The sequence below is a fragment of the Zalophus californianus genome, chromosome X (assembly GCF_009762305.2).
Source record: "Zalophus californianus isolate mZalCal1 chromosome X, mZalCal1.pri.v2, whole genome shotgun sequence".
NCBI lineage: Eukaryota > Metazoa > Chordata > Mammalia > Carnivora > Otariidae > Zalophus > Zalophus californianus.
This window is the reverse complement of record NC_045612.1, coordinates 38,352,920-38,380,180: the sequence shown is the minus strand read 5'-3', so window position 1 is coordinate 38,380,180 and position 27,261 is coordinate 38,352,920. Positions and strand designations below refer to the sequence as shown.

Genomic DNA, 27,261 nt, shown 5'->3' with positions numbered 1-27,261 from the left:
TACTATGCTGAATTGCAGTGGTGATAGGGGACATCCCTGCTTCGTTCCTGACCTTAGGGGGAAAGCTCTCGGTTCTTCCCCATTGAGAATGATATTCGCTGTAGGTTTTTCAGAGATGGCTTTTATGATATTGAGGTATGTACCCTCTATCCCTATACTCTGAAGAGTTTTGATCAAGAAAGGATGCTGTACTTTGTCAAATGCTTTTTCTGTATCTATTGAGAGGATCGTATGATTCTTGTTCTTTCTTTTGTTAAGGTATTGTATCACGTTGATTGTTTTCCGGATGCTGAACCAACCTTGCAGCCCAGGGATAAATCCCACTTGGTCGAGGTGAATGATCCTTTTAATGTACTGTTGGATCCTATTGGCTAGTATTTTGGTGAGAATTTTTGCATCCATGTTCATCAAGGATATTGGTCTGTAATTCTCCTTTTTGATGTGGTCTTTGTCTGGTTTGGGGATCAAGGTAATGGTGGCCTCATAAAATGAGTTTGGAAGTTTTCCTTCCATTTCTATTTTTTGGAACCGTTTCAGAAGAATAGGTATTAATTCTTCTTTAAATGTTTGGTAGAATTCCCCTGGGAAGCCATCTGGCCCTGAGCTTTTGTTTCTTGGGAGATTTTTGATGACTGCTTCAATTTCCTTAGTGGTTATAGGTCTATTCAGGTTTTCTGTTTCTTCCTGCTTCAGTTTTGGTAGTTGATACATCTCTGGGAATGCATCCATTTCTTCCAGGTTGTCTAATTTGCTGGCATAAAGTTGCTCATAATATGTTCTTATAATTGTTTGTATTTCTTTGGTGTTGGTTGTGATCTCTCCTCTTTCATTCATGACTTTGTTGATTTGGGTCATTTCTCTTTTCTTTTTGATTAAGTCTGGCCAGGGGTTTATCAATCTTGTTAATTCTTTCAAAGAACCAGCTCCTAGTTTCGTTGATCTGTTCTACTGTTCTTTTGGTTTCTATTTCATTGATTTCTGCTCTGATCTTTATTATTTCTCTTCTCCTGCTGGGTTTAGGCTTTATTTGCTGTTTTTTCTCTAGCTCCTTTAGGTGTAGGGTTAGGTTGTGTATTTGAGACCTTTCTTGTTTCTTGAGAAAGGCTTGTATTGCTATATACTTTCCTCTTAGAACTGCCTTTGCTGCATCCCAAAGGTTTTGAACAGTTGTGTTTTCATTTTCATTGGTTTCCATGAATTTTTTTAATTCTTCTTTAATTTCCTGGTTGACCCATTCATTCTTTAGTAGGATGCTCTTTAGCCTCCATGTATTTGAGTTCGTTCCGACTTTCCTCTTGTGATTGAGTTCTAGTTTCAAAGCATTGTGGTCTGAAAATATGCAGGGAATGATCCCAATCTTTTGGTACCAGTTGAGACCTGATTTGTGACCTAGGATGTGATCTATTCTGGAGAATGTTCCATGGGCACTAGAGAAGAATGTGTATTCTGTTGCTTTGAGATGGAATGTTCTGAATATGTCTGTGAAGTCCATTTGGTCCAGTGTGTCATTTAAAATCTTTATTTCCTTGTTGATCTTTTGCTTAGATGATCTGTCCATTTCAGTCAGGGGGGTGTTAAAGTCCCCCACTATTATTGTATTGCTGTCAATGTGTTTCTTTGCTTTTGTTATTAATTGGCTTATATAATTGGCTGCTCCCATGTTAGGGGCATAGATATTTACAGTTGTTAGATCTTCTTGTTGGATAGACCCTTTAAGCAGGATATAGTGTCCTTCCTCATCTCTTATTATAGTCTTTGGTTTAAAATCTAATTTGTCTGATATAAGGATTGCCACCCCAGCTTTCTTTTGGTGTCCATTAGCAGTGTAAATGGTTTTCCATCCCCTCACTTTCAATCTGGGGGTGTCATTCGGTCTAAAATGAGTCTCTTGCAGACAGCATATTGATGGGTCTTGTTTTTTAATCCAGTCTGATAGCCTGTGTCTTTTGACTGGGGCATTTAGCCCATTTACATTCAGGGTAACTATTGAAAGATGTGAATTTAGTGCCATTGTATTGCCTGTAAGGTGACTGTTACTGTATATTGTCTGTGTTCCTTTCTGATCTATGCTGCTTTTAGGCTCTCTCTTTGCTTAGAGGACCCCTTTCAATATTTCTTGGAGGGCTGGTTTTGTGTTTGCAAATTCCTTTAGTTTTTGTTTGTCCTGGAAGCTTTTTTTCTCTCCTATTTTCAGTGACAGCCTAGCTGGGTATAGTGTTCTTGGCTGCATAGTTTTCTTGTTTAGTGCTCTGAATATACCATGCCAGTCCTTTCTGGCCTTCCAGGTTTCTGTGGATAGATCTCTTGCCAATCTAATGTTTCTATCATTTTAGGTTACAGATCTCTTCTCCCGAGCTGCTTTCAGGATTTTCTCTTTGTCTCTGAGACTCGTAAGTTTTACTATTAGATGTCGGGGTGTTGACCTATTTTTATTGATTTTGAGAGGGGTTCTCTGTGCCTCCTGGATTTTGATGCCTGTTTCCTTCCCCACATTAGGAAAGTTCTCTGCTGTAATTTGCTCCAATATACCTTCTGCCCCTCTCTCTCTTTCTTCTTCTTCTGGGATCCCAATTATTCTAATGTTGTTTCATCTTATGGTATTGCTTATCTCTCGAATTCTGCCCTCGTGATCCAGTAGTTGTTTCTCTCTCTTTTTCTCAGCTTCTTTATTTTCCATCATTTGGTCTTCTGTATCGTTGATTCTCTCTTCTGCCTCATTTATCCTAGCAGTTAGTGCCCTCATTTTTGATTGCATCTCATTAATAGCCTTTTTGATTTCTACTTGGTTAGATTTTAGTTCTTTTATTTCTCCAGAAAGGGTTTCTCTAATAACGTCCATGCTTTTTTCAAGCCCAGCTAGTATCTTTAAAATCATGATTCTGAACTCTAGTTCCGACATCGTAGTAATGTCCGTATTGAGTAGGTCCCTGGTGGATGGTACTACCTCTTGTTCTTTTTGTTGAGGTGATTTTTTTCTGTCTTGTCATTTTGCCCAGAGGGGAGTAGATGAATGAGAGAACAAAATGCTAACAGGGTAACAACGTACCCAGAAAATATACTCTAAACAAATCAGAAAAGACCTGCAACGAGGGGAAAAAAAGGGAAAGAAAGAGAAAAAATAAAAGAAAAAGAAAAATATAAAAACAAACAAAAACAGAACAAAACAAAAAAAACAGAATATGATCAAATATGATCAGGCTGGTGCATAGATCAGTGCCACACACCAGATTTTGGGTGTATTTTGGTCTGTTAGAAGAAAATGCCTCCCAAAATTTTAAAGAAAGAAAGACTTATATATGTACAAAATAAGGGTTGATACGATGAAGGAATGGAATATGACTGTAAAGATGAAAAGTATAAAAAATTCTATAAAAGGAATTGATATGATAAGTTGTTTGGAAAAAAGAAGAGGATTTAAAAAAAATAAGAAAGAAAAAAAAGTGAGAGAATGTGATCAGTCAGGAGAGTATAACAAAGCCATACACTAGAGATTTGGGGTATATTTTGATCTGTTAGAAGAAACTGTATCTCAAAATTTTAAAGAGAGAACAACTTATATATGTATGCCAAAAATAAGGGTAACTACTATGAAGGGATAGAATATGACTCTAAAAATGAAAAATAAAAATGTTTTTTTAAAAAAGGGATTGATAAGATGTTGGTTGAAAAGGGAAAAAGAAAAATTCAAAAAAAAAACGACAGTTAAAAAAAATTAACTTTGAAAGACTGAAGAATCATGGGTAAAAAGCCATGAATTCTATCTGCAGTATTCCCCTAGCGCTGGAGTTCTGCCGTTCTCCTTGATCGGCAAACTTGGTCTTGGCTGGCGGTTCTTGCTGATCTTCTGGGGGAGGGGCCTGTTGCCGTGGTTCCCAAATGTCTTTGCCGGAGGCGGAATTGCCCCGCCCTTGCCGGGTCCGGTCTAAGTCATCTGCTCGGGTTTGCTCTCCAGAGCTTTTGTTCCCTGCAAGCTCCGGGTACAGCTTTGGAGGACGAGAGTGAAATGGTGGCCTCCCAATCTCCACCCGGAGGAGCTGAGAACTCGGGGCCCCGCTCCTCAGTGCGCCCCCAGAGAAAAGCAGTCACTCCCGTCTCCCAGGTCTCCGGCCGCACTCTGTGCTCACCAGGCCTGTGACCGAGCGTTTCTATCTCTGGCACCCGACCCCGTGTGGAGTCTCCAAACCCAGCAGATCCCTGCGGTGTGCTCCCGCGTTGCTCCTCCCCGGCGGAGGAAGGGGAGTCTCCCCGGATCTGCCGCTTGTTGGGTCCCTGCTGGAGGAGCAGTGGCCCGACTGGGCCGCGGATCACAGTTTATGGCAACCCCGAGCTGAGAGCCCACGCCTCGGCTCCGTCTCTGCAGCCGACTTCCCCGCTCCGATACCTGGGAGCTGTGCCGCACTCAGGCACCCCCGGTCTTTCTGTGACCCTGAGGGTCCTGAGACCACACTGTCCCGCGAGGGTCCCCCCCCTCGCTTAGCCACTGGAGTGATGTCCCTCAGCGGAGCCGACTTCTAAGAGTTCCGATTTGGTGCTCTGCTCTATCACTTGCCAAAAGCGGCCGACGGACGCCCCCCCCCCCCCCCCCCCCCCCCACCTACCCCGCCGTCTGTCCTCCCGATTATCGCCTTGGATTCACTTCTCCGCACGTCCTACCTTCCAGAAAGTGGTTGCTTTTCTGTTCACAGGGTTGTTGCTATTCTTTTCTTCGATCTCCTGCTGAGTTTGTAGGTGTTCAGAATGGTTTGATCCCTCTCCAGCTGAATTCCTGAGACCAGACGAAATCCAGGTCTCCTACTCCTCTACCATATTGCTCTGCCCCTCTTTTTTTTTTTAATTATGTGGAGCCTAATTCAGGGCTTGCACTCATGACCCTGAGATCAAGACCTGAGCTGAGATCAAGATGTGGACGCTTAATCAACTGAGCCACCCAGGAGCCCCCAGAATCTTATTCTTTTTATATTGCTGCATTAGATTTGCTAAAATTTTTATTGAGGAGTTTTGTGTCTGTGTTCATGAGGGATATTCATTTAGTTTTAGTTTTCTTTCTTTTTTTTGTACTGTATTTGTCTGGTTTGTTACCTGCATGATAATAGCCTCGTAAAATGAGTTGCAAAATGTTTCCTTCTGTTTTATTTTCTGGACAAGATTGTATAAATATTTGGTAGACTTAGTCACAGAAACCATTTGAGTCTGGAGATTTCTTATTCGGAAGATTTTAACTACAAATTCAGTTTTTTAAAATGACATATGTTTGACATGTAACAGATTGGTTTCAGGTGTACAACATTATGATTTGATATTTATATTCTGAAACATTCATCATAATAAATCTAGTTAGTATCCATCACCACACAGTTATAATTTTTTTGTGATGATAACTTTTAAGATCTCTCTTAGCAACTTTCAAATGTCCAATACAGTATTATTAACGATAGTGACCATGCTGTATGTTACACCCCCATCACTTATTTATTGTATAACTGGAAGTTGGTGCCTTTTGACCACCTTCACCCATTTCGGCTACCCTGACTCTCCACTTCTGGTGACCACCAATCTGTTCTCTGTATCTGTGAGCTCAGTTTTTGTTTGTTTGTTTTTGGTTTTTATATTCCATATGTAAGCAAAATTGTATGGCATTTGTCTTTCTCCATATGACTTATTTCCCTTAGCATAATTTCCTCGGGGCCATTGATGTTGTTGCAAATGGCAAGATTTCCTTTTTTATGGCTGAATAATAGTCTGTTTTATATATATATATATATATATATATATATAATATATAATTTCTTTAAAAGGACTGTTCAGGTTATCAATTTCATCTTGGGGGAGTTTTGGCAACTCGTGGTTTTAGAGGAAATTCTCCATTTTATCTAAGTTGTCAAATTTCTGTGCATAGAATTCTTCTGAGTTTCTCCTTATTATCTTTTAGTTCCTGGGCGGGGGGGGGGGGTGGGGGGTGGGTCTGTAATGAAATCCCTGCTTTCCTTCCTGATGTCGGTAAGTCCTCTTTTCTCTCTTTTTGTCCATGTCATTCTTCCTGGAAGTTTATCAATGGTATTGACTTTTTCAATAGCAAGCTTTCAGTTCCATTGATTTTTCTCTGTTGTTTTTTGTTTTTACTTCTAATGATTATTGCTCCTATTATTGTTTCATTCCTTCTGCTTGCTTTTGGTTTAGCTTGCTTTTGTTTTCTGGATTTTTATGGCAGAAGCTTGGATGACTGAGTTGAGATGATTCTGTTTTTTCCTAATCTCTAAATTTTATGTTATAGGCATCTGACACATTTTGATATGTTGTATTTTTATTTTTGTCCAATTCAAAGTATTTTATAATTCCCTTTGAGAATTCCTCTCTATGAATTTGCCTTTCCAGTCACTTATAAAACTTGCCATCTATTCCATACTTTTCGGTTCTTGGTTGTAATCAAGTGCATTAAATTGAAATATAAGTCATCTCATGAAGATTTTTCGTAGCTTCATTTGTTGTTATGAATAGTAATGTGATATTCATTTGCATTGCTTTATTAAGAATAATAGTAGCTGCCATGTATTGAGTGCTTACTATGTCCTAAGCATTATGTTGATCGGTTTACATGGTCTCATTAAATTCTCTCAACAAACTTTTCATCGAGGTACTGTTACTAGCCCCATTTTATGATTAAGGAAACTGACACACATATTTTAAGTCACTTGTCCAGAGTCACTCAGCCACAGTGTGGTAGATCTGGAATTTGAGTGTAGGTTTGTGCCAAACCCTGAATTCTTCACCATTTTACTACATTTCCTTTCATTATTTCATTTCTTGCCTTGTCAGTAAGATGTTATTTTCTTGAAGGCAGATACTATGTCTTATACTGATCACCTTTTCCCTACAGCACCTGGAACCATGTTAGACACATAGTAATGGATTGATTTATGTTTGTGGAACTCAATTTAATGGCATGAACTGACCCGGAAGAGGATAAAACCCGTGACATTTGCCATATTGCACCAGTTTCTTACCAACTAAACTAATTTAGCTCGGTCTCCTACACAAAAACAAAAAAAGCTGACAAAATATTTGTGACAATAGTAATGGCCAAGGCTTTGAGCTGTCAAGGAGATTTATAAGTATGACTAACTGAACAGGAGTCCATCTCCAAGTTGTGCTGTTCAGTTCTGACCTTCAGTCTTATCCTTTTGCTCTCTATGGCACTCCTTTTCATACTTCGAATTTGTTTCACCGTTTGACTCTCTCACATGATTTCCTTTTTTCCCCCTCCCCGCCCTTTACATCTTGAAGCTTTAGGCGAACTCTTCACCATTTGTTTATGAAACCCGAATGTGAGTCTTACTCTATACCACGTGCTCTTCTAAGCACTTTATACATATTAACTCCTTATAACAGTCCTACAAATTGGGTACTGTTGTTCCCATTGTACAGATGAGGGAACTCTCACAGGACTTTCTCGTGGCTCATTATCCATTTCCCATACACAGTAGAAATCTGAGTGGCAGGCTGGAGGTGGATATAAAGTGAAAACAAAAGCCTTTGGCTTTCATATGGCCAGTCACTTACCTGTTGGGCTGTGCTCAGGGTCTATAGAGGGCAGTGCAGGTATATAATTGGGGGATAGCTTTGCCACAAAACACCCAGGGGGTTCTATTGCCCTTAGGCATGACCCTCTCTCCCAGTGGACAGCCTAGAATCTTTTCCTACCTGGCCTACAATCTAACTGACTCTCTCTCTCTCATACACACACACTCACGGAACATGTATAATGTTCGTGGTTCATGTTTTGGATTTAAAGCAGGGTACAGTGGCAAAAGCACGGTCTCAAAACTTGGCGAGACCTGAGTGTGACTTCTCCCTCCGACTCTTGCTATCTCTGTGATTTGTGGCAAGTCATGTAGTCACTCAGTGTTTTGATGTTCTCAACTGTGAAATTAAAGAAGATGATACAGATTATAATAAAAACTGAGGGATAAATCACGTGAGGCATTTGACTACTTAACCCAGTGATTGGCATGTAGAAATGCTCTATACATGTTTAAATGCTTTTGTAATTACTGATGTCTAAGACCTTTTTATATATTAGGGATAATCCATGCTTTGGCATATATGTAGCTTGTAGAACTGAATTTTGAGGACCCAGAACAGGCTTGTCTTTATCTGGGAATTTCTTCGTTGTTTTGAATCTTGACATTGGTTTTATCTTCTCTATTTCTGACCTTTCTTCGGCCCTTGGGATCCATTCCATCATCCTCACGATTTAACTTTTGGCGCCCAGATAGCTAACTGGCTTTGTATAAATGCCAGCATTCTTTTAAGGCCAGTGGCAAAGCCTGGCACCAGAGTCCAGCTTTACCTGGACTATTAATGTGATGTTTCCCTCTCCCAGGGTGAATGTTTAGGCTGTGGCTAAACAAGACTGTTTATGCCCAGAGCCTCCCTTAGGCAGGCCCAGGGATAGAGTTAGGTCAGGCCTGTAATGGCCATTAATGACCCCTGCTCTAGGCACTTGAGGCTTGAGCAAGAGTCTTCAGCAATCAGTTCTCAGAGCACGGAGTGCCCCCTGGAACGACCCTGTTGTAAAAGCATGGTAAGCTGGCCAGCCCTGGAGGCTGGAGTGACGTCACATTGGTGCTCGGGGACCATGATGGCTTGGCGTGGCCTCAGAGCATTCCCCCCTTGGTAACCCCCCTGAAAGCATATTATTGCCTAGGCCAGGGGATGGATAAGATGGTAGAAAGACCCCTGAAGCCCAAAGGGAGGAAACAGGAGGCTCTCTGACTCTCCACCTGAGGTCACATTTGTGAGGGAGGGTGGCGGGGGGTTGGGCTCTGGTATCAGGCAGCAAGAGGGATATAAGAGTTTGGGGTCTCAAGTTAGATAAACCTGGGCTTGAATCTTGGCTCTTCTATCTTATGTGTGACATGAACCAGGCCGCTTTGCTTCTCTGAACTTGGTTTCCTCATCAACAAATGGGAAAAGTAATTGTACCTGTCTCAGAAGATGGCTGTAAAAATTAAGCGAGAGAACTTATGTAAAGCAGTTAATTAGATAACTTGCCCAGATTATGTTAAGTGCACATTATCATCATCCTTGTGGCATTGGTAGAAACGGGCAACAGTAATAAACAGACTGCGGGAAATGAGAACCATCCTTGGGGCTTCTGTGCTGTTCTCGTGGGTCTCCTTGTAATGTCTCTCAGTCTTAGGCACACATCTGTGAGCTTTGAGAGAATACCTAGAGTTCTTGAGGGCCTTCAAAGGGCGCCTGGGTAGCTCAGTCGGTTAAGTGTCTGCCTTGGGTTCAGGTCATGATCCCAGGGTCCTGGGATTGAGTTCCACGTTGGGTTTCCGGTGGGGAGTCTGCTTCTCCTTCTCCCTCTGCCTCTCCCCCCTGCTTGTGCGTGCACACTCTCTCTCCGTCTCTCTTTCTCTCAAATAAGTAAATAAAATCTTAAAAACAAAAACAAAAAGTATGGGCTGCTTTCCCCTTCAGAGCATGGGAAAAATCCTGGTATCTCAGGGCTGCTGTGTGAGTGTGTGTGAGTGTGTGCTTGAGAGAGAGAGAGAACTGACTCAGCAGTGGTTGTACCTGACGCATCAAATCCGCTTTTCTTCAGGAGGAAGTCTGTGTGTCATTCTTTTCTTCTCCCTCAGTTGTAAAGGACCATTTGCCTCGAATGATGAAAGAAGCTGCTGAAGTCCACCCTCAGTGATCTCTCAGGCAGAGTTGGTTCCTGACCTGGTTGTTCTTGAGTTACAAAGGGTTTCTAGCATATGCTTCAACAAGTCTGGTATTAGGAAATGATTTATTACCCGATGCTGGAGACCAGTGGTTTTCTTCTTCTGCTTCCTCCCCCCGCCCTTTTCCTTTTTTGTTTTGCCTTTAAGTCACAAAACCCAATCTGTAAAATCGATCATAGCAAGCCTGGAAGGCTGCCACTTCTGCCATTCCCACCTCCTGCAGCAGCCCTGAAGACATTTCTAAGAAAGTCAGGGAACACAGTTGACAAAACACTGCAGTCAGCTGGCTGGTTTGACTCGCCTTTTCACGCCTAGGCCGCTGTTTGGGCGAAAGGATTGGACATGGCTGTGTAAATAAACAGCCATGTTACACGAAACAGGTACCCCAGTACTCTAATCACAGGGCACTCGCTTAGCGGAGCCCCTCTTTTCAACTGTCGCCTGAGCTGCGGCGGCTGACGCTGCTGATGGGGACCGACTGGACGTTTAGGGAGCACGGAGCTCATTATGTAATCAAGTGTCATAGCCAAAGTGTGTTCAGGGAGCATCTGGGGGATTTTTGAGGCAGCAGTCAGAACGTTTCATTAGTGCGGAATATGCCGCTTTAAATGGACTCTGCGCGCGCGCCAACTCCAGTGCCATTTTACACAGAGAGCCGCTTGTTTACATGGCCTCCCGTAGGGCAGGGCATGACTTGACACATTTTTGCCTGCCCGTGCAACAGAGTCTGAGTGTGACCTGGACTTTATCTTTTTTTTTTTTTTTTCTTTTTCTTTTTCTCCCCCTCCAGGCTCCAGATGCACATGCTGAATGGAGCGCTTCTAGCTCTGCTGTTTCCTGTGGTAAATACCCGGCTGGTAAGTTGCCTCTTGTAAGAATGTGCTGCCAACGTACAAACCAGTTATTTGCTCACTCCTTCAGTATCCAGCGCTTGCCCTCATCCTGCGCTTATGTACCCGTGTGAGCTTTAAAATACGTACATATTTCGTATTGCGGTTTGACATCGCCCTTCTCCGATGCAGGGGAGCTTGATAGGTAAGGGTGGGAGTGTCTGATGGAACTCTGGGGCTGCATCAAGAGTTCAGGCCAGAACCAGGAGAGACCAAAAAAAAACCTAAAGGAGCTCCTGAGAGGTTTGGGGGAGAGAAGGGGGAGGCAGGGAGCCCCATTTATTAGAGGTTTCCAGGTGTCCTAAGGGGCTCTAGTTTGGACTCAGCCGCATTGGCCCAGGAGAATCTGATGGGGAGCCTCAAAGCCTGTCTGCTTTGCCAAGGGCCCCATTGAGCAAGAATTAGTTTCTTTCCCGCATTTACCCAAACCCATAGGGCAGTCTGGGCCACCCCATACCCAGTGGCTAGCCAGTAGAATCCCACTGTAGCAGGGGGCTGGGTGGTAAACGAGCATAGAGAGAAGAAGGGGCTATAGGGCTGAGGTGGCAGGGCTCTGTCCTCAGACTCCCTCACGTGGCACTGGGGAGGGATTAGCCGGCCATGTTAGAAAGCACAGGAAAAGAAATCACCTGTAAAATCCCTCCTACTGCTTTCTATTTTCATGACTTAAATTTGCCTCATGCATTAAAGATCATAGTTTAAATCTCAAAATGATACTCCTTCCTCTCTGGATAGCATTTTATAGTTTACAAGGTCTTTTCACATGACAGCTGTGTGACGTAGATAAGGGCAAGCATTATGGCCTCTTGTTACAGAGGAAGACACTGACGTTCAGGGAGTTACACGAGTTCCAAGTGGCAGAGTTAGGAATGGAGAAGCCTCTAGATCCTATAAGTGCAGCAACACTTCACTCTCTCCAAAGACTTAGCCACAACCTCCCCACAAATACTCATGTATATCCCTATGATCATTATATGTTTCTAGGTGCCTATTGTACATCAATAGAAATTAAAAGAAAATACATTCATCTAAAGCTGTGATTTTGAACCCAGACTTAAAATTTTGCTCCAGGCTCACCTAGAGGTACTTAAAAAAGCAAAGCAAAACAAAACAAAACAGAAAACGATGAACAACAGCAATGGAAAACAAACCAACCAAAATGACTGATGCCCTGGCCCCTCCCTTGGAGTATCTGAACTCTTGATCTGTGACACAGTCTGGGTGGGCATAATGTTTTTTAAAAAGTGTTTCTAATGTGGCGCTGCAGTCGAGGACCACCAATTTTGTGCAGTGGCTCTGAAACTTAATGTCTGTCCATAGCAGTTCACCCGAGGAAATGGCTGAGGAATGAGGCTTGCTGGACCTCATCCCCAGAAGGTCTGATCAAGAGGATCTGGGATGATACCAGGAAATGAGCATTGGTAATAAGTCCCCAAGTAATGTCTACTGCTGGGGTCCTCAGACCCCTCTTGGAGAATCAACATCCTAGGTGATCGTAATTCCAAGTTACTCCAAGTGTGGGACTCCAGGTGAGGTCTGAGGACCAGCATCACGCGGGTGCTGCCTGTTAGAAAGGCAGAATTTGAGGCCCCACCTCCGACCTGCTGCAATGGAATCTGCATTTTAACAGGTGGCTTGGAGGGCCTCCCCTCTTCCTTCCAAGGAGCCCAAAGCATCTTGTAGATAGACCGTCGGACCTCCTGGGAGGTGGGGGGAATGCCAGGGTGGGAGAGGGCAGGCAGTATTGTCTCGGTCACGAGAGGCCAGGCACACTCGGTTCAGTGTTCCCCTGTGAGCTGGGATCAGCAGACCCAGGCTGCTAACTTAGCTACCTTTGCTCCCCCTTCTGTATTCCCCACAATATGACTTGCCCGACTTCACCCTAGTCCTTCAGCAGAACTCCTGCTGTGCTCTCAGAGCTGCAGGGGAGAGTCCCCCAAGAATGGGGCAAAGCAAACACACTGAAAACAGATTCTTCCCTGGCTCAGGGATGTGGAGCCGCTCTGGAGGCGCAGTCTGCTCCCTGCCTGTGGAGGTCCCGGGCTGAGGCAGAGACCGGATCCCGTGCTGTCTCATCCCATCTGTCCGTTCGCCCTGTCACTGCTTTCTCAGATGAAAAGGTCGGGCAGATAAAAAGCTGCTCTCCTTCATTTTCAGGAGCTCTATCGGATTCCAGGAAGGGGCGGTGCACCAGAAAACTCCCCTCCCCTTCCCCACCCCCCCCACCCCCGGGGTTGTGGGGTGGCTCGTACAGTCAGTGACCCTGAGTCTGAGAGCTTCCAGCCCATGGCTCTGGCCCTTCTCTGCCATCAGTTGAGGCAGATGTGGTTCCTCCAAACAGGTCACCTGCATCTCTCTTCCTAGTGCGACCTTCTCCCCAAGGAAAGCCAAATAGTCTTCTCCTTGCAGAACCCCTGAGCATCAGCAGTTGTGATGATTCCCATTGTGTGAGCTTGAAAATAAAGCCCCCCCCCCCCCCGCCCACCAGAGCCCATTCATACGCCTGAAGTCAGAACCCTGGTGGTGGTGAAGTTTTCCTTCAGCCACAGCGGCAGCAGCATCTCTGCACTAGGCTTGCTGACACTTCCAGAGTATTTACTGTGCGCCCGGTACTGTTCTAAGTGCTCTATGTGGGCTAATGTATTTGGTCCTCACCATAAACTTCTGAGGCAAGGCACTGATAATTATCCCCAAGATCAAGGTGCCGGCAGGGTTGGTTTTCCCTAAAGCCTCTCTCCTTGGCTTGCAGATGGCCGCCATTTTGATGCCTTTTCACATGGTCTTTTCTCTCTGCATGCACATCCCCAGTGCCTCTCTGTGTGTCCAGATTTCCTCCTGTAAGGACACTGGTCAGATTGGATTAGGGCCCACCTAATGGCCTCCTTTTAACTTAGTTCTTTAAAGGAGGTATTTCCAAATATAGTCACATTCTGAGATCAGGCCTTCAACATATGAATTTTGGTGGGGACATAATTCAGCCCCTAACAGCTTTCTACTCTGTACAAAAAACAATGTTTCTCTCTCCTCCCCTCTTTCCCTCCTTCCCTCCCTCCCTTCTTTCCTTCTCTTTTTTCCTCTCCCCTTCTTCCCCTTTCTCACGGCAGATTTGCTATTATAGTTGCTATAACACCTAATACTTTCTGAATACATATCAAGCTGTAGCCAGCCAGCTCATCAGGAATGTTCAAGAAACTTTCCTTAACACTGAAACTCCCTTGATGAGCTTAATGAGTGATTCCAATCAGTCTGGTAAATAATCTTGGTGCCCTTTTTTCTAAAATGAAGCTGAGAAAAGCTCAGGGTGATGGCTGCATTTGCATGTGTCTTGTCAACTGGCTTTGGCTTGGTTATTTTAAATGGTTGGGACCCCTCCTGGGCTACCTCTGGCCATTAGGACTTTTTGCTTTGCAACCCCTTAGTTGAGCTCAGACTGACTTAAAACAAGATACAGGAAGACAGGCAACTCCATCTTAAGCCTGATGATCCAGTTAGGTTGGAACTTAGCTTTTGACTTCTCTGTGCTCTTCCTTCTTGACCCTTTATATTTTTAATCTTCTTTTGTTGTTTTTCTGAGTAGTAATATGGAAGCAAGGAAAAGAAAATGAGCTGGTGTGTATGTCAGTAACACAGTCACACATACACTCACATATACAAGGACAGAGAAGGAGGGAGTTTTAGGAAATTGCCACTGTCAGCTAAGGGATTTGGGGTCATCAGTGCATTTCCATTTGCTGTGCTCTGTCCTGTGACTTACTGGCCCTGGGATTTGCAGACCAGCTAGGGAATGCCCGGGTCCCAGTTTCTCCTGGCTCTCCATCCTAGCAGCTGATACCTTGGAGGAAGGAACATGTATACCAATGGCTCATATTACAAGGAAATGGTCTTTGCTGCCAGGATTCTGGAGAAGGTCTGTTTCTGGCTTCAGATGAAGTGTCTTGAGGGCGATTTTTCTTTTGCTCCTTGGAGGGAAGGAGAGGAAATGCATCATGGAACTATTGATTATTAGATTAGCAGGGAGCTAAAAGCTTGTCTGATCTCATCTCATCTTCTAGATGGGGTCCTTAGAAGCCAAGGTGGGTGCCCCTAAAATCCAGCTCTCCTGACTCAGACTTCAGAGCTCTTTTCCTGTTCTATGACTGGAGTTCAGGGCGAGTTTGAAAGCTGGTGAATCCAGATGCTGGAGTTGCTTCTTAGCTTCTGTGCATCTAAAAGAGTTGGGTCAAAGGTTTCTTTGAGAAGCTGAAGAAGACTGTAGAGCCTCTTCCCAGATAAATGCACAAACACAATTTTGCAGATAATTTCAGGAGACTATCACCTGCTGTCTCCCCCCCGCCCCGCTGCTGACCCCTAGCCCATCCGTGGAGCCCATGTTAAGATCCCCCACCCAAGCTGACAGTAGCTCATGGCTTGAAGAATCGATATGCTGCGTAGTTTATGAGCTCCTTGTTATGGCCATTGGCTTTGGGGCTAGTGGTGAGGCTGGGTTCCTTATCCATTGCCTGTGACTTAGCAAAATATATCTCTTCCAGGCCAAAACACCTTCTGGAAAGTAAAAGCCAAGAGGTGGGAGCTAAGTAGGTTGCCCATGGAACCTGGGTTACATACTAGATTTTCAGTTCCATCTCTTACCTTGCCAGGTTGATCTGGTCCCAGAGTGAGGCCCTGGGCATAAGCTGCATCCCCAGCCCTGTACCTTTTCTCCTCAAATGCCCATGAGAGTTCCTTCTGAATGCAGAGTGTTCTGAGCAAGGGAGAGTGGAGACAGAAAACAAACTTAAAACACCCTATTAGCCCCCTTCCCAGACTGAAGACTCTAGCCCGGCCTCTATTTGCGGTTGCAGCCATCTGTCTTCTACGAGAATAATAAGAAGAAGAATGGTAATGATTCTTTTCATCAAGCTCCTTTCTTCTTCAAGGCCCAAAGCCTTGTGTTTATTATTATCTCATTATCAAAATTGCCCATTATTGTGCAACCCTGCTGATCTCTCATGTTAGTTCTTTCCCCCTCCGTTCCCATTCTTGCCCGTTTGCTCGGCTCCTGTACTGTTCGATGGTTCTCTTGGATGTCCCTAACTCTGAGACCGAGTGGAAGGGGTTAGTAATGATATTTTCATTACTGGGGCGGCTCCCCAGCTTTCACAGTCATTATCTTAATGTTCTCGACGTGCAACTTTGCCACTGGCACACCTCGTCCCCATGTGTGCCTCTTGGAAAACTTTGCTTTCACCAAGGCAAATAGGCTTGAGAAACTTACTCTTTGCTAACTGGCACAATTGAAATGTGCTAATTGACCTAGGAAAGTTATTTCTGTGACTGGCAAATTGAGCTATTTAAAAAACTTATAGTTTGGATTTTGGACCTCAACTGGGGACAGAATATCCCTTTGCTTTCCTGAGAGTACTTAAATTATGAAAAGCTTGGTTTCAGAAGAGGCCTTTGCTTTCTGGAGAATCGATGTGGGCAAAATTGTGCCTCGGATGTGGAGAAGAGTCTGGTGTTCCGGGGCCAAACTAAACCACATGCTAGGGACTGTTCTAGAATATGTCTGATCACCACCTTTATTTTAAGGTTAATCTTGGAGAATCTTCCATCCTCCATGAATCTATCCCAATCAAACAGTCCATCCAGACTTTTATTGAGCATGCTTTGGTTATGACGTATTGTGCTGTGTGCTGCAGAAACAGCCAGGGTTGTATTCCTGGCTCTCTAGGAACTTGCAGTTTAGTTAGAAAGATAAGGCATAAATTATGGCAGCATTAGAATTGAATCATGAAAAATGTATATCGCAAGGCAATTCAGGCTTAATTGCTAAATTGCAGTCGTTCCAAGTACTGAGATGGGAAGAGGATTAATGTTAGCATTTATCAGGAGTCTACTGTGTGTCAGGTAATTTACATGTGTTATCATTTAACTTGCACAAGAACCCCATTTTACCTATGGTGAAATTGGGGTTCAGAGAGCTTGAATGATTTGCTCAGCGTCACATGGTTTCTTTTTCTTCTTTTTTAAAAGATTTTATTTATTTATTTGAGAGAGAGAGAATGAGAGAGCGAGCGAGCATGAGAGGGGGGAGGGTCAGAGGGAGAAACAGACCCCGGGATCATGACCTGAGCCGAAGGCAGTCGCTTAACCAACTGAGCCACCCAGGCGTCCAAATTACATGGTTTCTAAAATGCTACAGCTAAACTCATGCACCCTGCACTCTAATACACTGTCTCCTGGAGAGACCGGTGGATTAAGTGGTCCAAAAAGTCTTCACAGAGAAATAAAGCCCCAGCTGAGCCTCGAAGGGTGATCAGACTATGCATGCAGTTGCAGACGAGCAAAGCGGTTCAACTAAGGGAGTGCCATGGCCGGGGCACGGGGGTAGGATACCGCACACTCATCACTGAGATTCTGAGGAGCAGGTTGGAGAATCATAATTCTGGTGGTGTGTGTAGACACCGTCACTTATTTGAAGGCCATCAGAAGATATCCACAACCCTGCTTCTGTTACGTTTTCTCACCCTTTATCATCGTGTTTACATTCCTGTGCATTTCTTATCCTTCCCACCTCTACTGATAAGAATTCGTTACAGGTGGGGACGCCTGGGTGGCTCAGTCAGTTAAGTGTCTGCCTTTGGCTCAGGTCATGATCCCAGGACGAGTCCCGCGTTGGGCTCCTTGCTCAGCAGGGAGCCTGCATCTCCCTCTGCCTGCCTCTCTCTCTCACTCTCTCTCTCTCTCTCTGACAAATAAATAAAATCTTAAAAAAAAAAGAATTCGTTACAGGTGGATGTGACTTCACAAACAGAAAAGCTCTTACACAAATATCTCACCCTAGTGTATTAAGAATATGGATGTCTGGGGAGGGGGGGGCGCCTGCGTGGCTCAGTCAGTCAGGCATCTGCCTCCAGCTCAGGTCATGATCCCAGAGTCCTGGGATCGAGTCCTGCATCGGGCCCCTTGCTCAGTGGGGAGCCTGCTTTTCCCTTCTCTTTCTGCCATTCCACCTGCTCGTGCGCTCTCTCTCTCTCTCTGAAAAATGAGTAAATTTTAAAAATCTTAAAAAAAAAAAGAATATGGAAGTCGGGAGCAAGGGTATGGATGCAGGTTCATATCCTGGCTGTGCTACTCCCACGTGTGTGTGTGCGCATGCCCTTGCCTGTGTGTGTGTGTGTGTGTGTGTGTGTGTGTGTGTGTGTGTGTGTGTGTGTGTGTGCGCGCGCGCGCATGCGCATGCGTGAAAAAGAGAGCGGGAACGAAAGAGGGAGAGGGAGGGAACTTGGCCAAGTTACTTAACTTCCGTGGACCACAGTTCTCCCATCTCTGAAATGAAGGTGATAGTAGTGCTTACCTCTTAAAGCTATCCTGAGGATTAAGTCATTAATATGGGTAAAGCATGCAGCCCAGCACCTGGCAAACAGGAAGCGCTCAATCAGTGTTAGCTGTTAGTTATTAGTCCGGGATCCTCACAGAAATCCAGTGAGGTGGAATTGGCATAACCGTTTTATAGATTGAGCCCTCCAAAGTTTTTTTTTTTTTCTTTTAAAGATTTTATTCATTCACTTGAGAGAGAGAGACCGAGAGAGCACACAAGCAGGGGGAGAGGCAGAGGGAGAGGGAGAAGCAGTCTCCCCGCTGAGCCAGCCTGGAGCCCGATGTGGGGCTTGATCCCAGGACCCGGAGATCATGACCCGAGCCGAAGGCAGACACCCAACCATCTGAGCCACCCAGGTGCCCGGAGCCCTCCCAAGTTTTAAGTAGCTTGTATAGGGACACAGAGACAGACCTGGCCTGAGAGCCTTGGTCCTTCTGATACAAAGCTCGTGGACTTCCTCCTCTCTCCTAATTCCTTAGATTGATTTTCAAGTATTGAGCCAAATCAGCTCTTTGTGGTAAATTTTATACAATACCCATTAGAGATTTGGGGGATTGATTATACTTTTAGGATTTTTTTTAAATAAAAATAGGATATGCTCGGGCGCCTGGGTGGCTCAGTTGGTTAAGCGACTGCCTTCGGCTCGGGTCATGATCCCGGAGTCCCGGGATCGAGTCCCACATCGGGCTCCCTGCTCAGCGGGGAGTCTGCTTCTCCCTCTGACCCTACCCCCTCTTGGGCTCTCTCTCTCTCTCTCAAATAAATAAATAAAATCTTTAAAAAAAATAGGACATGCTCATTGAAAAACCAGTAGGAATATAAAGAGAAAGCTAATTATTTTACCCACCAATGTTCAATCCTGCTCCCCCAGGGGTAAGTTGTGATAAGGGCTTGTGTATATCTCTACATTTTTCCTTTGCTCATAATTGGCATTACACTGTAAACATTGCTCCAGTGTATTTTCCTTTAACCTAACAGTAGGTAATCAGTAATCTTTGCAGATAATGGATGTAACTCATTCTTTTATAATGGCTGCTTAGCACTCCGTAGTTCGGTTGGACTGTATATTCAGCCAGTCTCCTGGGTTCCCAGCACTACATCATAACTAGTCTCTGTGGGCAAGGATAGAGTCTTTTGTGGTGTCTGTCCCCTGTAAGACCTTGCACCTAGTATATGGTAAGTATCCACAGATAGAACAAATGAATTAGTCAGCCAATCTAAACCTCAGTCTTGCTCAGGGAAATCCCAGGGATCCCTCTCACACCTGTCCTGAGGTCTTGAGAGTGAAGACAGAGGGATGATAGATGACATTTTTCCCAGGTGAATTATTTTTTAAACCACTTAAAATAATGATGTTTTCCTGATTACAACAAAAGACATGTTTATGGGTGAACATTTGTGAAATACAGAAAAGTATAAGTGAAAAATAAAAATCACCACCAATGCAAAGGTGGTTATATTTCAATACCTTTGATTTTAAGGTTTTGTTTACTCATTTGAGAGAAAGAGTGAGAGAATGCGCAGGGAGAGGAGCAGAGAGAGAGGGAGAAGCAGACTCTATGCTGAGCAGGGAGCCAGACATAGGATTCAATCCCAGGACCTTGAGATCATGACCTGAGCCAAAGGCGGACACCTAACCAACTGAGCCACCCAGGCGCCCCTTCTCAATACATTTAAAAAACAACAACAACAAAAAGCATGAGACGTTTGTGCCTTTGTCTTTACAAACGTATACATGTTTTATTTACAAAAGTAATACCCGTTCATAATGAAAAAAATAGAGAATACGGAGAAACACCAGAATAAAGCACATCTTTAATAGTTTAACAAACTGTTAAACATCGTTTGCTGCGTATTTTCAAAGTCTTCTGTCTCTGTGTGGATGTTAAGTGTTAGTCTGGTGTAGGGGTTACAAGTGCCGACCCTAGAGCCACCCCGTCTGGGGTTTTGTGGCAGGCTCCTCTGCCTTTAGCCATGTGATCTTGCAAAAGTTCACTCACTTCTGTGAACTCATTTTCTTATCTATAAAATGGTGCCCAGGTGAATGGAGATAATGTGTGGTAAGCACTTCGAGGAGTGCCTGGTACATAGCATCAAATGCTGTTGCTGTTACTGGTATTCCCAATATTATCTTAGAAATCGAGGGGCGTTCCTGTGGGCCTGTGCTTTTTGTGATGTTCCTCCTCAGTACTTTGCCCCCCCCCCCCAAGCTGTTGGGTGATGGTGAAGTAAAGGGGGCTTTGTTTCTGAATTAGCCATGCTGACCAAGATTAAAATTCCCTGGCAGACTTCCTTTTCCACACTAACAGCACCTTTGTTTGTTGCATTTGTTTCAAAGACAGCCTGTTTGCTTTGAGAACTGGCCAGCTCGCTCTCCTCCATTCTGACAGGTGAATTAGGCCCCCTCCCGGTTTTTCTTCTCATTTGAAGAAAATGTCCAGACCTTTGGGTTTGCCAGTGAAGCCCATGCCCTTCAGCCCATGGAGGGAGGGGCCGCAGTGAGCGAGAATACCAGGCAGTAGCCTTTTTGCCTCCAGAGCTTGTTGGTTCTCTGCCTTTGTTTCATTTTCTTGAAATGAGATTAGAAGGGCCAGCCTCCAGGAGTTGTAACCGATGCTTTTCATCCAACCTTGAGCCATTAACCCCAAGCAGTATATCTTTATGCAATAAAAGCCTTATCTGGTGGGTGAGAGCACTCTCTCCAGTCTGTGGACCAGTTGTTCTTATGTTTTTAAATTTTATTTATTTGAGAGGGAGAGTGAGCAAGGCCACAAGTGGGGGGGTGGTGCAGAGGAAGAGGGAGAAGCAGACCCCCCTGCTGAGCAGGGAGCCTGATGCGGGGCTCAATCCCATCATGACCTGAGTCGAAGGCAGACACTTAAGCGACTGAGGCACCCAGGTGCTCCTGTGGATCAGTTGTTCTTAACCCTGGCTGCATAGTTAGAAACACCAGAGCCAATTTAAAAACATACCCATTTTCAAAAAGCACCCCAGGTAATTCCGATGTGCAGCTCTGCTGTGCATCCTATTCCAGTCCCAACCTGCTGCTGAGTGGCACCTGGCACTTTGAACAAGGTAATGTCACTTCATTGAGGTCCCTGTTTCCTCATTTGTCAAATGCGATTAGTAATATCTGCTCTCTCTACCTCACAGGTTATAAAGAGATAACCGATAACAAAAGATAACAAAGAGGTAGCAAAGAGCTTTGGAAAGTTATAAGCACTACACAAATGAGTATTTGCCTGTTAGCTCCCCCTTCAGTCACTTTTTTTAGGGGGGTTTACTGAGGAGGTAATTCACATACCATAAATCTATCCTTTTAAAATGTACAATTCAATGTTTTTAGTGTATCCTCAGAGTTGTGCAGTCATCACCACTATATTTAATTTTAGAACATTGTCATCATCCCCAAAAGCAGCATTGTATACCTGTTGATAAGGAAACATTTTTCTCTACCCTTCAATATTCTTCTGGCTGGTCTAAGAATTAAATTAACACAAGACGATTAACAGGAGAAAAAAATTCCTTTGTACATAGAGAGGTCCCATAAATATGGGACCTAAGAAGTGACCAAGAGGCAGCTTTTATACTTTTTAGACAAAGAAACAATAAATTTAAGAGGAATTAACAAGACAAAGAAAACTTATGTTTGAGAGCTTTAATTTGTAAGGAATTCTAAACAGAATTTGGGCTGGGGTAGTAAATTACTAAAAGTGATAAGCTGTGTTTATTTATATAGGCTTCTTTGGCCCTGGATTCATTGCCTTCGCTGATAAGGAAGTCTCTCTCCTTTCTGGTGCAGGGAAGGTAGCTTTCACATGGAAACTGTATTTCCTGCTTTCTGGAGACAAAAGGCGGAACGTCAGCGTTTACTTGCACTGGCTGTTTCTTAAGTAATTATAACTTAAAATAATCATTATGCCACCATGGCATATCTTGGGGCAGCTGCCCTGGGCCCCCAGTACCCATTCGTGGTGTCTCTCTGTTCTCCCCTCTCCAGGATCTTGCCACTGCTAATCGACTTTCTATCGATGGATTTGCCTGTTCTGGACATTTCATTTAATTGAGATCATATGACATGTGGGTTTTTCTGAATGACTTCTTTCGTTCAACATAAATTTTCAAGTTCATCCATTGTTGTTGTTGCATGTATCAGTACTTCATTCTTTTTTTATGGGTGAATAATACTCCTTTGTATGATATACCACATTTTGTTTATTCATTTATCCACTGATGGCCATTTAGGTTGTTTCCACCTTTTGGCCATTGTGGATAATGCCACGGTGAACATTTTTGTAAAAGTATCTGTTTGAATGTCAGCTTTTGGGTAGATATCTAGAAGTGGAATTGCTGGATTATATGGTAACTCTGTTTTTTAACCTTTTGAGGAGCTGCCCAATTGTTCTCCAAAGTGGCTATACAGTTTTGTATTCCTACCAGCAGTGTACGAGGGTTCGAGTTTCTCTGCATTCTCACCAACACTTTGTATTGTTGGACCTTTTTTATTATAGCCATCCTAGTGGGTGTGAAGTGATGTCTCGCTGTAGATTTGATTTGCATTTCCCTGATGATGAATGATGTTGAACACCTTATCATGTACTTATTGACCACTTGTATGTCTTCTCTCAGGAAATGTCTTTTCAAATTCTTTCCCATTTTTTGTGGGGTTATTTGTTTTTTATTGCTTTGACAGTTTTTATGTATTTTGGATACTAGACTCTTATCAGATATGCGATTTGAAATATTTTCTTCCATTCTGTGGGTTGTCTTTGAATTTTATTTATGGTAATCCTTTGAAGCACAAAATCTTTAAACTCTGATGAAGTGAAATCTCTAATTTTTCCTCGGCTACTTGTGATTTTGGTATCCCAAGAAACTATTGCCTGATCCACTGCCATGAAGTCTTATGACTGTTTTCTCATCAGAGTTTCATGGCGTTAGCTCTTTCATTTAGGTCTATGATCCATTTCAAGTTAATTTTTATCTGTAGTGTGAGGAAGGGGTCCAACTTCATTCTTTCGCATATGGACATCTAGTTGTCCTGGCACCATTTGTTGAAATGTCTTGGAACCCTTGTCAAAACTCATTCAAAAATAAAAGTAAGGGTTTATTTCTGGGCCATCGGTTCTGTCCCATTGATGTCTGTGTCTCTCCTTATGCCAGCACCACACTGTCTTGATTATTGTAGCTTTGTAGAAAGCTTTGAAACTGGAAAGTGTGAGTCCTCCAGATTTGTTCGTCTTTTTCAAGATGATTTTGGCCATTCTGGTGCCCTGCATTTCCATATGAATTTCAGGATCATCTTGTCAATTTCTGCAAAGCAGTCAGAGGTGTAGCATTGAATGTAGATCAGTTTGAAGAATATTGCTCTCTTAATATTAAGCCCTCCAGACTGTGAGCACAGGATGTGTTCTATCTATGTATTTAGGTCTTCGATGATGTTTTGTAGTTTTTAGAGTATAGGTTTTACCCTTCTTTTGTTATATCTGTTCTTATGTATTTTCTTCCTCTTTTTTAAAAAAAAGATTTTATTTATTTGGGGGAGAGAGAGAACAAGAGAGAGCATGAGCAGGGCAGAAGGAGAGGGAGAAGCAGGTTCCCCGCTGAGTAGGGAGCCTGACACGGGGCTCCATTCCAGGGCCCTAAGATCATGATCTGAGCCCAAGGCAGATGCTTAACCGCATGAGCCACCCAGGTGCCCCTGTGTTTTATTCTTTTTAATGGTATTGCAAATGGAATTGTTAATTTCATTTTCAGATTGCTCTTTGCTACTCTAGAAATACAGTTCATCTTTTCTGAATTGATCTTCTATCCTGCAACCTTCTGGAACTCATTTATTACTGCTAATATTTTTGTCTGTGTGTGGATTTTTCAGGTTTTTTTTTTTTTAATAGATAAGATCATGTCATCTGCAAATAGAGATAGTTGTACTTCTCCTTTCCCATCTGGACGCCTTGTATTTGTTCTTCTTGCTCAGTGGCCCTGGCTGGAACCTTTAGTACAGTGTTTTTGTTTTGTTTTGTTTTGTTTTTGTTTTTGTTTTCAAAAGATTTTATGTATTTATTTGACAGAGAGAGACCCAGCGAGAGAGGGAACACAAGCAGGGGGAGAGGGAGAGGGAGAAGCAGGCTTCCCATGGAGTAGGGAAGCCCGATGTGGGTCTCGACCCCAGCACCCTGGGATCATGACCTGAGCCAAAGGCAGACACTTAACGACTGAGCCACCCAGGCGCCCCTAGTACAGTGTTGAATAGAAGTGGCAAAAGTGGACATCCTTGTCTTTTCTCATCTTAGGGGGAAAGCATCAGTCTTTCATCATCGAGTATGATTTTAACTGTGGGTTTTTCACAGATGCGCTTATCAGGTTGAGGAGGTTTCTTCAGTGACCTTTAACAAATGTTTACTATTCGAGAACTGTGGGTGGTAGGATATCGCTTATTGTGGAGTTACTTAGTCATTCAAAGTTTGGAATTGCTTTGGGTGAGAAAATGTCACTTAGTCCCAGGGGAGGCATTGCAGTACTTCAGGGGCTGAGAGTCATCTACATTCAAATTAGAATATGGAAGCTTAAGCATATTTGAAAGAACACATAAAGCTAATAGAGTTTCTCTTAAATTACAGTGATACTGCATTGCCCTGAGAGAATTAAAGGCAAATAAAAGGATACTTCAGTGCTGGCATATATATAGTAGCTTATGAAGTAGTAGCTGGTTATGGAATAGCTCATTTGCTTAGGGTAGGTATATTAGTCAGTTCAGACCGCCATAACAAATGTAAATGTCTCTTATAAAGGGTAACTTACTCCATTTTTAGACTTGCTTTTGTGTCTGCAGGTTTCTTCAAAATAACCGGCTTAGAATAACCAATTTGCCAAAGAGGCATATCTTGTGGTGGCAAAATTTGTTCCCCTAACAGAAGCAAAGATATTAAGCAATCCACCTGAAGGCACTGAGCTAGTGAGTGGCCAGCTTGCAAGTTAGAACCCATGTTTCTGTTTCCAAAGCCCATTCTCTTTCCACTACACTGCCCCACCTTCCATATGGTATCCCAGGTCCTTGACACTCAAAGTGTGGTCCACCGGTGGCAGAATTGGCCTCCCCTGGGAACTTAGTAGAAATTCAGTCTTGGGACCCATCCTAGACCTATAGTCTATGTTTTAGCAAGATCTCCTGGGGATTGGTGTGCACGGGAAATTTTCAGAAGGCCTGGGAAGCAAGATTGAGAGGACGCAAGTGATCGATAGTGCACAGAGGAACAAAGGCAGCTCAGTCCTACTCGGCTCTCGTTCTGCTACTATTCTGTCCTTTAAGGAGACCTATCTTCCAGCAGGGGTGGGGGGGGCATATATGGTAAAAATGATCAGGGACCCAGCTGTTGTAACTGAGGCCTAAACTATAGGGCTTGGCAAGAATTGAGGTATTTTGCACTTTACAGCATGGAAGTTGTACCTCAACAAAAAAGAAAGTAGAAAATTAGGACCTGAAATCCTAAAATCCACTGCAGGTAAATTTTACAATTCACAGAGCATAAATAGGTGAGGAAAGTAAAGTTGAAATCGCCATTTTGATTTTTGAAAGGAGCAAAGGTTAAATACTGGGAGTTCTAGATCTAAGAGATACCCATTTGGAACAGCCTCCAGCCAAATTGAGAAACATTGTATGAGGCAGTTGGTCTCTGGCCACATGGAACAGGACCAGGAGCCAGTGTAGGCTCCCCAAAATACATTATTGTGAAACTTACCATGTTTTGTTTTGATAGGATTACTCCAATGTTAATTAGGGGAAGCCAGAGTATAATCTGGATGTTGGTAAGTCATTTTCCCAAGAACTAAGCTAGACAAGCTAGGGAGAACGAAGGTCTCGGTAATGGCCAGTGTACAGTTAGCTGGCTTCATGGTTTGTTGAACTAATTTAAGGGGTTGATGGCAACTCAGATCAAGGCACAGATGTCTCCCCAAAGGGTCAGATTTGCTTGTGTCCCAAAGCTGGGAAAAATGGCTATGTTGGGCGACAGTTTCAATATTCCAAAACATCCTGAAAGGTAGCACCTGAGGAACAGAAAGGAAATTTTTTAGGAGTCAAGGTACAACTCAAATATTTGCTTCAAAAAATCAACTGGATCCTAGCACTTTCGAGCTTGGGAGGCCCTGAGAAATTCAGGTAATCTAACTATGTCATATTGCACATGATAGAGCCCAGAAATCGTATGGCCAGTGAGCGACAGCTTTATGACCGGAACTCAGGTCTTCTGACTCCCAGACCAGTGCTCTTTCTGCCTCCCCTGTTGCATAAGTACCGAATGGAATGCTCAGTGTGTGTGTGGGGGGGAGGGGGGGTAGCTGGGTGGACAGCTGTGGGCACCAGCGGGGTATCCTACCATTTAACTCATTCTGACATTGCCTGGAGGTAGTATCAGATCCCACAGGTTAAGGGCTCAGTCCTATGGGACTGCCCCCATTTCTGATGCCAATCACAAGTCCAGCTTGTCACCTGTGCTTCCAACTGACTGGCTGTAAATCGGAGGTTCGCATGACCCCCTCCCCAGGTTCGATGAACTTGGTAGAGCGGCTCACGGAAGTCAGAAACATTGACTGATGTTTATCAGTTTATTAGAAAGGATCTTTGAAGGGCAGCCAGATGAAGAGGTATATAGGGTAGAGTTCAGAAGGGTCCTAAGCACAGGAGCCTCTGTTCCCATGGAAGCAGGGTGTGCCCTTCACCTGACATCTGAACGTATTCACCAGCTGGGAAGCTCATCAACTTTTGTTGTTCAAGAGTTTTTATTACAGAGCCCGATGCGTAGCCACCCTTTCCCAGAGGTCAGTGGGCATGGCTGAACATCCCCCCGCCCCATCGCTTTCTGGTGACTGGCCCCATCCTGAGGCCCTGGTTCCCAGGGCAGTCATAGGCTTAAAGCTCCACCTCGTGGGGACTGGCCAACCACCCTGCAGCTGGGCATGAGGTCTGGGGGCACAAGGCAGGTGTGTCCTGTGGTGGTGTTGTCCTTTGAATTATCACCCACCCCACCCCCGTCTTCTGAGGCAGCATTGCTGTGTGGGGCCTGTTCCAGGCATCAGCTGAAAGCGTTTTAATAAAAATGGAACCCAAAGGAGGAATGATAAGGTATCTGATTTTAACCCGAAGTGAGAGAACACCAGATGTTTCATTCTGTCTGAAGGTTCGAGGGAGGAAAAGCAATTAGCAGCTGCTACTGATTTAGCAGCAGACACCTGCTAAATGAAAATCTGTAAAACTGGCCAGCCTTTGGCACCAGAAGTG

At 43.9% G+C, this 27,261-nt stretch overlaps 1 protein-coding gene across 11 annotated transcripts in view; it reads left to right on the top strand.

Moving 5' to 3' along the window:
• The window catches only part of TMEM164 (transmembrane protein 164), a 161,527-nt gene that overhangs the window by 86,843 nt on the left and 47,423 nt on the right, over positions 1 to 27,261 (top strand). For all 11 annotated transcript variants that reach the window (XM_027607744.2, XM_027607738.2, XM_027607736.2 and 8 more), the window contains one exon: positions 10,525 to 10,591. In XM_027607744.2, coding sequence (XP_027463545.1) covers positions 10,532 to 10,591 — 60 coding nt within the window. In that variant the 5' untranslated portion in view covers positions 10,525 to 10,531. The remainder of the gene's footprint in view (positions 1 to 10,524; positions 10,592 to 27,261) is intronic.